The sequence below is a fragment of the Barbus barbus genome, assembly GCF_936440315.1.
Source record: "Barbus barbus genome assembly, chromosome: 24".
NCBI classification, from domain to species: domain Eukaryota; kingdom Metazoa; phylum Chordata; class Actinopteri; order Cypriniformes; family Cyprinidae; genus Barbus; species Barbus barbus.
In genome coordinates this window covers 3,757,871-3,769,317 of record NC_136752.1, presented here as the reverse complement: position 1 = coordinate 3,769,317, position 11,447 = coordinate 3,757,871, and the positions used below count along the sequence as shown (strand labels likewise).

Here is an 11,447-nt window from a genome sequence, read left to right as displayed (position 1 = left end):
CTCAGGGTCAGAAAAACATTTATTTCATAATGATATTTCCCCCCATTTTAAATTCTTATTATACAATGAAAGGTTAGATTTTTGTGAATTTTTTAATTAAAAGATCAAAAGGATTAACAATGCAGATTAATTTTCATATTTACCAAGGGTGCCAATATTTTTGGCCATGCCTGTATATCTTAGCTCAGCTATTTTAAACTGTTTGATCACATTCTAGGGTTACTATTGTGCATTTAAAAACATATGTAACAATGATAGGAACACTGAGAAAAAAATAAATAAATCAACCTTCACCGCATTTCAAAATGGTCACTTTTTTGTAAAATATAAAGTCAAATTTTCATATCAATGCTACGAGTATTACAACATCATTATTGTCCTTTTTTTTGTAACATTTGAATTTTTAATTTAGTGCAATATTTTGTCATTGCAACATTTTATTGTCATTTTCACTAGCAACTGCATTTGGATTTGTATCGTAGCCTTTACCTAAATTCAGTGTTATCCCACCGGTCACTATTGTGACCATCAACATGTTTACTCATTCTATGACCGCACTCAACAAAACTGAATATATACGAATGCATATATTAATATTAGACACCCTAAAGATAATGTGTACCAAAAATATTTGTCATATCTTTATGTTAACACACTTTACCAGCCTTTCGTTTTGGAGCTTTGATGCAGCCATCATCTTCTCAGGATGTAAACGGGAATTAAACTGCTCGGGTCATGTGACAATTTGCACTAACCATGAGAAACTGCACATATTTAATTGCGACCCTTTATTTTTTCCATATTTGAAATTTTTGTTAGTTTTTGCTTAAAACAATCAACAATTTCTGCCAATGGGGTAAGAAATTATCTTAATGATCTTTCAAAGGCTAAACAAGATTATTTTTCTTGCCCCACTGACAGATATTTTTTCCTTGTTTTAAGCAAAAACTAACATTTTGATATTATTTTTAAACCGTAGTTTCTCTATAGCCTGATGACATAATGCAATAAACTTGATTCAACCATAACTGTTTGCCCTCTTCACTTGAAGAGGAAGTACTTTGTAAGAAAAAACTTGCAGTCTTACTGGTTGAACGTTTTCTGAAAATTAGCAGATGATTCATTCACATACATCATTGCTCTATGTTTTTTACTGTTTAATAGTATTACAGCCATGCCTACATTATTACAGCATAAGTATGTACATGTTTAATTCTGGCATAGACAAACACACATCAGAAGCAACTCAATTTCTACATGCTTCAGTTTTTTTGTTTATTTCAGTCTAAGACCAAATTTTGTACAATTTGTAACAATAGATTTTCTGAAATGCATTATTTGGGGAACCATATACAAACAATAACTCGCAGGATCTGAAAACAAACCACATATAAACATGTCTTGGTCATATTTCACCCTAAAATGAAATTTAATTTTATGAATTGTAAAGAAAGCAGGAAATCATAAAGAAAGCAGGAACATTATGCCCAAATTCTTATTACATGCAAAACAATCTCATTACAGTAATGTGTCCAGATGAGCTGCTTTTTTTTTTTTTACAAAATAAAATCTTCTTAAATTAAAAGGCAGTACAATTACTACCATGATGCATAAATACTTCACAGTTAAAATAGTACATATATAATTACAGTATTAGGAACACATTACAGTAATAAGAATTTACTTTTTGAGTGGAATAAATGTCATGAAACATTACATCGCCAACAAACAAACAAAAAATCTTAATGGTCCAAAAACAGACTTTACCGTCTTCTTGTGAAATATCATTTTGCATTTAGCATTTTTTGGGGTGAAATCAGACCATGACGTGTTCTTGACAAGCGTACTGAGATTTGCCCCTTAAGGTTTTGTTCTGCAAATACATCCAGAAATCTTTTCCCCTTCTGAAGACACAAAGCTCTGTCCGGGAAGGACAAATAAGAGACCGAGGGTGAGCTGGATCTGGATCAAGTGCTGTAGGAAGAGTTCATAGCTCGTAATCAAACTTATACTCGTGGGCCAAATAGATCCTGCGGAAAATGAGCGCAGCTAGCGCGAGTGTGAGGAGAACGATGAGGACGGCCGAGCCCGTGTGACTGGCGTCCTGCGGGGGGAGCTGGGCGGCAGGGGACGCTGTGAACGCCGGGTATCTGGGGGACTGGGCCTGGTTCTGCGAGCGCCGCTGACGTGGACTCGGAGCTGCTGGAACGGAAGGACCCTCGCTTGATGTCTGAGGAGCCACAGATGATGATGATTCGGCCTAGACCAGAAGAAAGAGACTGAAGCTGATTACAGAGCTCTGGAGTCAATGAAAATCTACCAGTTTCATCATCATCATCATCAAGTTTTTCCCAATCGTCCCCGACAGCAGAGTGCATGAGTGTTTGTCCCACCTGCTCAGCGGATGCCGTGTCCTCTGTGTCTCTCTCTGCTGTAGATGAGCTCTCACTGTTACTGGAAGCTGCTTCCACTGAACTGCCACTGTCTACAGCCGATGAGCTGGATTCAGCCTGATGACGAGATTTTTCACAATAAAGTCATGAGAATTGGGCAGTTTGCTTAACCATGACAAAAAAAAAAAACAATTTTAACCGTGTTAATGCAAACAGCATAGATTTTGCCAACCATTTTTATTGAAATGGTAATATTTCACCTAATGAATCTATTTTACACTAGGCACTAAAAAACAGTTACACCCAGGACCTTAAGGACAATACAATATATAACCCTGTAGGTCTGGCCTATGGAGCAAATGCTCACTCAAATGCTCCTCTGCAGAAAAAAAGGCCAAGTGAATTTAAATAACAATCATAATTGTGTGGGTGCATTCGTCATTGGTATAGATATCTGAGTGTGGTTTATATGGGTGTTTTTTAAAGAAGAAAAAAAAAACATCATGTAGCATTATGTAAACAAATAAGCATTTAAAGGATTAAAATCCTGAAAATAAATGCATTTTTGGTAATCACAATTTTATGATATTTTAAATTTAGACATAAGGGTAAATTTAATAAATCAACAAAGGAAATATGGTGATATCTGTTATTTGTTTCATTTTTCATCCTATTCACCTGCAATGTATTGCCTTATTTATCTTTATAAACATATTTTTTTGATGTTTTGATCATAAATGAGTCTGACCTTGAAGTTGATCTGTTGTGCCAGTCTGTGTGCCTGTGGGTCAACAGGTCGCGGGTCACTGTCAGGAGAGAGCGCTAGCAGAGCGGAGCGCATACAGCTGCCGCATGCGTCACAGCAGAAATCCAGAGACCTACCAAACAAACACACACACACGCGCAGAAAAATAAAACCTAAACATCACTAGAAATTAAAGAAACCTCAGCAAACTGCCTGTCACAATCTAATGACCGCCACATAGCAGAGGGTTTCATACCCAATAAATTATGCTAATGAGAAATAAGGATATTAAAAATATGAATTGCACTCCTGGATGCTGATTGATCAATACAGCATTCAACTGTAACTGTTCACTGTATGTCTGCTGAACACACACAGACCAGCCTCATGTACATGTCAGGACTAGATCTTCCTGCAACGGCCTGGCCAAATGTAATGTTTACTGTAATTGTCACATTGCGTGTGAACAGCTGTGTGAATCAGGAGCTACAAGAAGTCGGTTGTACTTCTAAATGGCCTTGACAAGCAGATTTGACTTTAATGTGATTCTGTGGATTTTCAACATTATTTGTGATACTAATGAAATTTCTCACTTTTTTGGGAAATAAATGGATATGCCTTGAACAGTCCAACACAACAGGTTATCTAGCAGAAAAGACACTTAAAATCTCTCTGCTGTGCTACACAGTCACCTCTCATTTCCAGCAGCAAAGCAGCATATTAGACTGATTTCTGAAGGATCATGTCAGTGAAGACTGGAGTAATGATGCTGAAAATTCAGCTTTGATCAGAAATAAATTACATTTTAACATTTTTATTTTTGGAAATAAGCGCAGTCTTTGCAAGCATAAGACTCCTTTCAAATGCATTAAAAAATGTTTTTGACCAGTAATGAGCGTAAAGATGGTGGCCAGCTGTTGGTTTGATGGCAGTGCTGTATAAACTCAGAGATCTGTTGAGTGTTTGTCATGTGCTGGTATGTGTGATGGGGGTGGACGCTTAATCAGCACGTGTTGATTGCAGATACTACGCTCAGAACAACATGTCACTCATCTCCTCCTGTCTTCAGATGTATTCTTGTCTTATGAAAGGACACAGCATGTCCACACATGCTACAATGAGGCTTCAGCTGGATTTGATAATGACTTAAGTCTCTAGGGCAGTTTGTGGTTGTTTCACTATAATGTGGCATCTAAACTCAAAACACCCCAAAAAAATCATGTGCTGGTACATTCATCCATCCGTACTCCAAACCGTTTGCCCTATGTATCCTATCCCAGTGTCTTGGACAGCATGTAGGAAAACACCCTGGACAGATGCACAGTCCATCACAGCACACACACACACACTGATGACAATACCATGCTACATTATATACTTACACCATGACAGCCTATAATTTTCCTTAAAATAGTTTAAAAGGTTGTTTTACTGGTCATTGCGCACTGAGTCACAAATTTTTGTATGCGTTTTAAAAAAAATTTTGTATTCGTCATATATACCGATGCGAAAACGCGGAAAACCAAACCTGATCCGAATTTTATGACGGACGAACGTTTCGGAGGCAGTGTGTAAACGTGATTGACACAACGTGAGGTCGTATTTATTTTTTTAACGTGCGACAAATTCGGACGAGAATTTCGGACTTAGTGTGCAAAGACCTTAAATATCAATTGAAAAGCTGTTAAATAAATTAAAAATAATTCAATAAAAATGTTCAATGTCACTAAAATAGTAAAAACCTTCAGTAAAACAGTCAATGTAATCTACGTTTTTCACTAAATGAGGATGATATTTACATCACTTATTTATATGCACCTATAACAACAGATTGTGATAAATTGCTATGTTTATTTACAGAAAAAAAAATGCAATAAATTAATTGGTTAGCTAAGTTACCTTACCACATATGGTGAAAAACTGAATGGTTTAACATTACCTTTTATTTAATTTTATTATGAATTAATGTTAACATTATTTTACATAGTAACCAAGAATTATAATTATTCGTGAAAACAGTAAAAGGACATTTCCAGAAGTCCCTTTGTGGCATCATTTTCTTTCTTTCTTTCTTTTTTTTAATAAATAATTTAGTTTAATCTCACTTTTGTTAGTAATGTACATTGATTTTTTGTTGTTGTTGTTGTTGTTGTTATCTTTTGTGTTATTTAGTTCATGATTATTGCATTATTTGTCGTGTTGTGTGTGCTGTTATGCCAGTAGTGTTTTGTCTTTGTGAGTGTGTGACCCTGTCTATACCAGTACTGAACATGTTTTATTAGATGAATGTAACGGATTAATAAAACAAAAAGAGGCAAGTAAAGAGGCACAGGATGAACATCTTACTTTTTTGCGAGAGCTCTTCTCTCCTCAGGAGTGTAATCCAGAGATCCTATCGCTCCTTCACCTTTAGTTGGCATGAATCCAATGATTGCTATCAAGGCTGTCCGAACTGACACAAAAACACAGAGAGAAACATACAGCTCAATGCTGAATAACAGAGGAAGCTACAGAATCAACACTGGACTGTAAAACTCTGTATATAACTGTGAATATGTGTGTCACACAGCAGCAAGTGGTTTCATTTCATGTTGAGAACATGTTTGGATCATATTACATTTGCCATTCAGGAAATTAAGACTATATTCATTCAATTGTATGGAGATACCCACTACTCCATGATGGCTGCCATGTCTCTGGATGGTGACCTGAAATGCTCAGACAGATCTTCTTCCCAACTTCAAAACGTCCATTGGGCTGGGGATGAGAGAACGTTTTGCATTGATTAAAAGAGAAACAGAAAATGATTAGTGGAAGAGGAACTCAGCAGATGACAAGGACACTTATAAGCCACGACAGAAAAAGGGACAGCTTGTGGAATGTTCTACTCTATGATGTAATAGTGTGGATAAGCACCGCCTCCACAGAAGATGATCAGCACCTGCTTCTACATCACTGCCTGTTTAGCCCCGCCCACTAATTTGCGCATGTAGTGTTTAGAAGAGAGGCGAATGCACAGGTCTACGCAGAAACCAAACCATAAAGATGCTCTGAAGACAACAAGACGCTGTGCAGTGTCAAGCTGTGGAAAAACAGCTTTGCGTTGCCTTCCTTCAGATCCCAACATTAGGAAAGTGTGAATGAACTTTGTAATGAAGATCCAGACCGCGTCAGTCAGAATTTGGTCGTTTGTTCACTTCATTTTACCACGGATTCATTTGCAAACAAGGAACAATTCGACGCTGGATTTTCAAAAAGATCGAAACTGAAAGACGATCCTGTGCTGACTATATTGGATCCGACAGTAATGTCCCAACAAGTGTAGTTTTTATTACGTGGTCACTATTGCTTTGTCTGTTAAACAGATCATTTTATAGGAGTATTTATGCATTATAACCTAAATCACAGCAGCGCCCATCTATGAGGAATGTACGCTGTCAAACACACAACTATAATCCAATCACAGCCAAGCCATTTAAGAGAATGAGTTTGCAGACCGGCTAATTCATATAAATGTGGACTGGAGTGGTATGGATTTCTTGTGGATTACTGTGATTTTTTTGGTATAGACAAATGCGTGTATGGACAAATGGCATCTAGCAGAAAAAGCAACCAAAAAAAGCCCTTTTTGAGGACAGTACTAACGCAATATTACTTTTATGTAAAGAGCAACATAAACCAAATTTAAACAAATGACCACCAACTCATTTAAATTTCAAATAAAGTGAAACGGAAGATAGACAGAAAGCTCAAAAGAAAAACGAGGGATTGTAAAAGATTCCATTAGGATTTCAAAGAGAATCGTTAACTTTGGGAAGTTAATGATTTTTCTTAGCTATATACAAAAAAAAACATTTTTGCTTTTTAAGAACAGATCACTAAATGTGTATGTTACAAAGATACACTTTGTTGTGTTAACAGCCAATCAGTCATTTAAGTCACAAGCCCTGAAGACTACATAAAACTGGATAACTTGCATAGAATTTGGAGAGGTGCATATCAAAGGACTTTAGTTCCCATGAACCATGATTGCAGGGTTATTTTCATTCTACAGAGCATTTAATAAAAAAAATTGATTTGTTTCCGAAGGAAAAAGACATGCTAAATTGTGTTACATAAATAAATAATTAAATAATATAAGATAAAAATAAAAACAACACAGTGGCTATTTCTTGCAGTTCATTCACCGCAATGCTATTTTTGGATTAACTATCCCTTTATGTTTCATTTAAGCTTTGTTTAAAAGAACCAACTTATAACAAATCAACTCACACTTTTCAAACCACACTGGTCACAATGCATGTGAGAGAGTGATACAATAGAACGGCGTGCTGTATATTTACTAGTAGCCTGTTACTAATATTACCCTGGTGTATTACCCAGTGTTCGGCCATACACTGATTACATTACTTCCCCACCACAGTACCGGCACACGCTCGCTTGCTTTTCTTATAGAACTAAAAACAGTTTAGTTTGGTTGGACACGAGTCGCTGAGCCACTCACAGTGCAGCAGGAGTCAGGTGTAAAGATGTAAGACAATTATCTCTTCTTGTAAATGTCACACCAACATCGCAAATTCAAAAGTGAAAGAGTCCAAAACTTCGCCCACCCCCAATGTTACCTGCCGTACCGGTTTTGTTTGCCAGCTATTTACTGTCATTGCCATGGTGGTACACAGTTATACAGGTATACAAAGGTGCTGTAGATTGAGCAGAAAACATAATAATTTAGCAGATGTTCAAGAATCATTAATAATAGTAAGATGTGTGAAGGATCTTTGAATTCTGGATTCAGCGACTCATTCATCGAGACAGTCACTTGATTTGTTCCTGAATCAAACAGTAGTTTAAATGAACTGACTGAATTAATGACTTCCTTAATGAATTACTGTAAGTGAGTGACTTACCCGCACCTACTGGAGGCTTTAGTTTCATATGTAAGCATTTAAAGTGTTATACAATAAAAAAAAAAAAAAACATTTTAATATTCAAAATATTATTTTTAAAACAATCTCATTCTTCTGCATTATTTATGCAATTTTGCTGTGTTACAGTTTTTTTCAAAATGTTTTTGAAACGATGGCTCCATTTATCAAAACCACAAAACATCACACACATCTCACAAAAGCAGAACCGTTTTAACTCTTCTAAAAATGGCGTTTTTGCATAGTAACTCTACACACAAACAAAATAATTAGCCACATACACGCCCAACTACACACAGATGTGAAAAATGTGAAACACTACACTTGTGTGACTTTTGCTTGTTCAGAGTGCAGTGGAGCACAGGAGTTTGTCATAGCACTCGCACATACTGTACATGCACATATACACTGTATATAGAGTGTGTATCACTGATTAAATTTACACAGTTATGAAACTGAACCGAATCAATACTCAACTGACTTGAGCTGCAGAATGACACTCTTGACTTGTTAGAGCTGCTTTACAGCAGAATGTGAGTTTGATACTATTGTGAAGCTGCTGTGAAACAAACTATATTGTATAAAGCACTTTATAAATAAAGTTGACATTCTGACTTGGCTTGTATGCATGTTCAGTATAGATGACAGACAGACAGACAGACAGACAAGTATGTATATAATTCAGTGTGTGTGAGTGTGTGTATAACACTGAATATGCATATAAGCCAAGTCAGAAAGTCAGCTTTATATATAAAGTGCACTGTACAATATAGATACAATGTAAATAGAAATACATTGTAGTTTTGATTACTAAGTGAACAAATTACTGACCCAATCTCACACATGATCACTGTGTGTATGTCGCAATAAATGTGTGTGGTATTTAAATGGCAGTGTTTCCCAAATTAAACAAAAGAGCTGTTAGTTTCGAATGATGCGTGTAATGTTTAGAACCGTGTTTAGAGTTTTGCAAAAAATATGTTTTACAATATTAAACAGACATTTTCAACACATAGTTAAGAGGCTCCACGTGACATCCTGACCGGAGTCCTGCTCACTAACGTTAGTCTCAAATCATGCGCACAAGAAAATCACCAATCATTGGACGCGTCAATCAAACATCAATTTAAAGATATATTAACATATGGTAATAATCATGAAACATTTTGATCGGGACTTGAGTGAACTCGGGAATAAGTCCGATTCCTAATATGTTCGAGTACGAGTCAATACCAAGTCAAAATGCGCACAAGTCCATGACAAGCCCAAGACCATTAAAATATGGTCTCGAGACCGAGTTCAAGTCCGAGTCTCGAGTACTCAACACTAAAGTTTAATGTAAGAAATTGACAGAAAGATGATGCATTTTTAACTGTAAAAATGCCCTTGGAAATCAGTTAAAGAGGCAAATATCTTAATAACTTAATAAAAATGTTTCTATCACTGCTGTGAACTGCCCACCGCTCAGAATGTGATGTACATGAAAAGCTTCAGGAGTCAGCTGTCACCAGCACAAAAACACACTCCTCAAAATACGGTCTCATTATCAGTATGGAGTGGAGGCATTAGAAGCTGAGCTGGTTTAAGCTTCTTACAGTGAGCAGAATGATGCTGGGGGGCTTCATGGGGTATTCAGGGGGCAGCACAATCCGACCGTGATACACTCCGCCATCAAAATCAGAGTCTGGAGGTCCTCGAACAGAGAAGTGCCACTCAAACAGGTTATCCTGATGAACACAGGACAATCATATCAGGTCACTCACTCGGTGAGGAGTACAAAAACAACATGAAAACTAGCTCATACTGAAAACAGATTTACAACGTATCGTTAATAAGACAATAATAACAATATTTAATGATATTAGCAGTGCCTCACCTCCAGTGGCTGAGCGTGATAGTGTTCTGTCGGGTCCCGGAGCTCTGCTGCCTCTTTCATCAGCCTCTTCACAGCTAAGAAACATTAAAAACAGACCTGTCCTTGAACTGTGCTCTTATGTCAATATCTGCAACAAATATTCAATATACTGACTGACTCTCTGGCCTCAGAATGGACCGAAAGCAAGGCCAGATGCTGGTGACTCTAGTTTAAAATGTCTATGTTTTACAGTAGAGCTCTACTAGACTGGTTTGTATATTAGCCTCTCGCGACATTAAGTGCAGACCAAACGCAATAATTCATTTGTAGTGTTTGCAAAGGCAAGCATCGCTACAGCATTTCAAACTTTGTGCATTTGTGCGATTTCTCAAATCATACGTGCTTTCGTTTTACTAAGTGACCAGACTTCGACAATAATAAAACAAAACGGCAACAATCCCACATAATATCAGAGAGACTTAAGGGTGGACATTTTTGACATGGGATCGTAAGTAACCACCTAGCAACCACTCGCAATACTCTAGCAACCACTAGAGATTCAAAGCATGCAAAAGCCCAAATAATTAGCAAAACAAAGCCTATAGCAAATGACTCAAACTAAAATTATTGCAAGACAACTATGCACTAAAACAAAAACAAGAAAAATAGGCCTAATCAATAGAAGAAAAAACAATTAACGAGCAAAAAGCACTCGTCTAAAAAACAAAAATAGTAAAATAAACTTCGTGTTTGGCTCAGTGGTATTGTTTTAGGATTACTGATAAACTAATGCAGTTTGATTTGTATTCGTTATCCATTTTAATTTGAGTTAAAGTTGGATTCATGTTTGTCATTTTAGTAGTTTTTTTATTATGTCTGTAAAGGTTTTTTATTAAGTTTTAGTTTTATTTAATTTGAGCTATTTTAGTACTTCAACAAGCTACACGGAAATGAAAGAATATATATGAAATGATATATATTGAATTTATAAATGTATATATATATATATGTGTGTGTGTGTGTGTGTGTGTGTGGTTATACATGCACATATATGTAATTGTTTTTGGTGTTTGTCTTAGTGTTATGCTAGAATCATTATTATACTCATACCTTTTCTTCGTTTTTAGCTTTATTTTTTGTTTTCATTTTTCAAAATATTGTTGTATGCATTTGTAATTTTTATTTTATTTATTTTCTTATTTTAAATGTGTATATATAGTATTTATAAAGCTTTAGCTTTTAGTTTTGGATCTGTTTTAATACTACAATTGATTACTTCTGTTGTCCTCAGTTGTACGTCTACTAAATGACTAAATATAAATATAATATAAATGTAAGAAATAGTAGCATATTGTTGGTCATATGGAGTTTATGATAATGTTCAATGATATTTGTGTTTACTTACTTATGATAAACAATATTTGTAGTGTGTTGGGTTGAACTTGCCACTGTTCAAATCCTCAGTTTGTAAGAAACAGTATTTGACTGCTATACTTCAGTACAGGTACCGTGTCCATGTCTCCTCAAAC

The 11,447-nt window shown here is 36.0% G+C and overlaps 1 protein-coding gene across 1 annotated transcript in view; it reads right to left on the bottom strand.

Annotated features, from left to right (window-relative positions):
• Positions 1–1,101: 1,101 nt before the first annotated feature.
• The window catches only part of LOC306843739 (ubiquitin-conjugating enzyme E2 J1-like), a 10,765-nt gene continuing 419 nt past the window's right edge, over positions 1,102–11,447 (bottom strand). The window contains exons 2-8 of the mRNA XM_079375385.1: positions 9,940–10,013; positions 9,659–9,790; positions 5,811–5,895; positions 5,485–5,590; positions 3,142–3,271; positions 2,394–2,510; positions 1,102–2,260 (exon numbers count right to left, since the gene is read on the bottom strand). Coding sequence (XP_079231511.1) covers positions 1,988–2,260; positions 2,394–2,510; positions 3,142–3,271; positions 5,485–5,590; positions 5,811–5,895; positions 9,659–9,790; positions 9,940–10,013 — 917 coding nt within the window. The 3' untranslated portion in view covers positions 1,102–1,987. The remainder of the gene's footprint in view (positions 2,261–2,393; positions 2,511–3,141; positions 3,272–5,484; positions 5,591–5,810; positions 5,896–9,658; positions 9,791–9,939; positions 10,014–11,447) is intronic.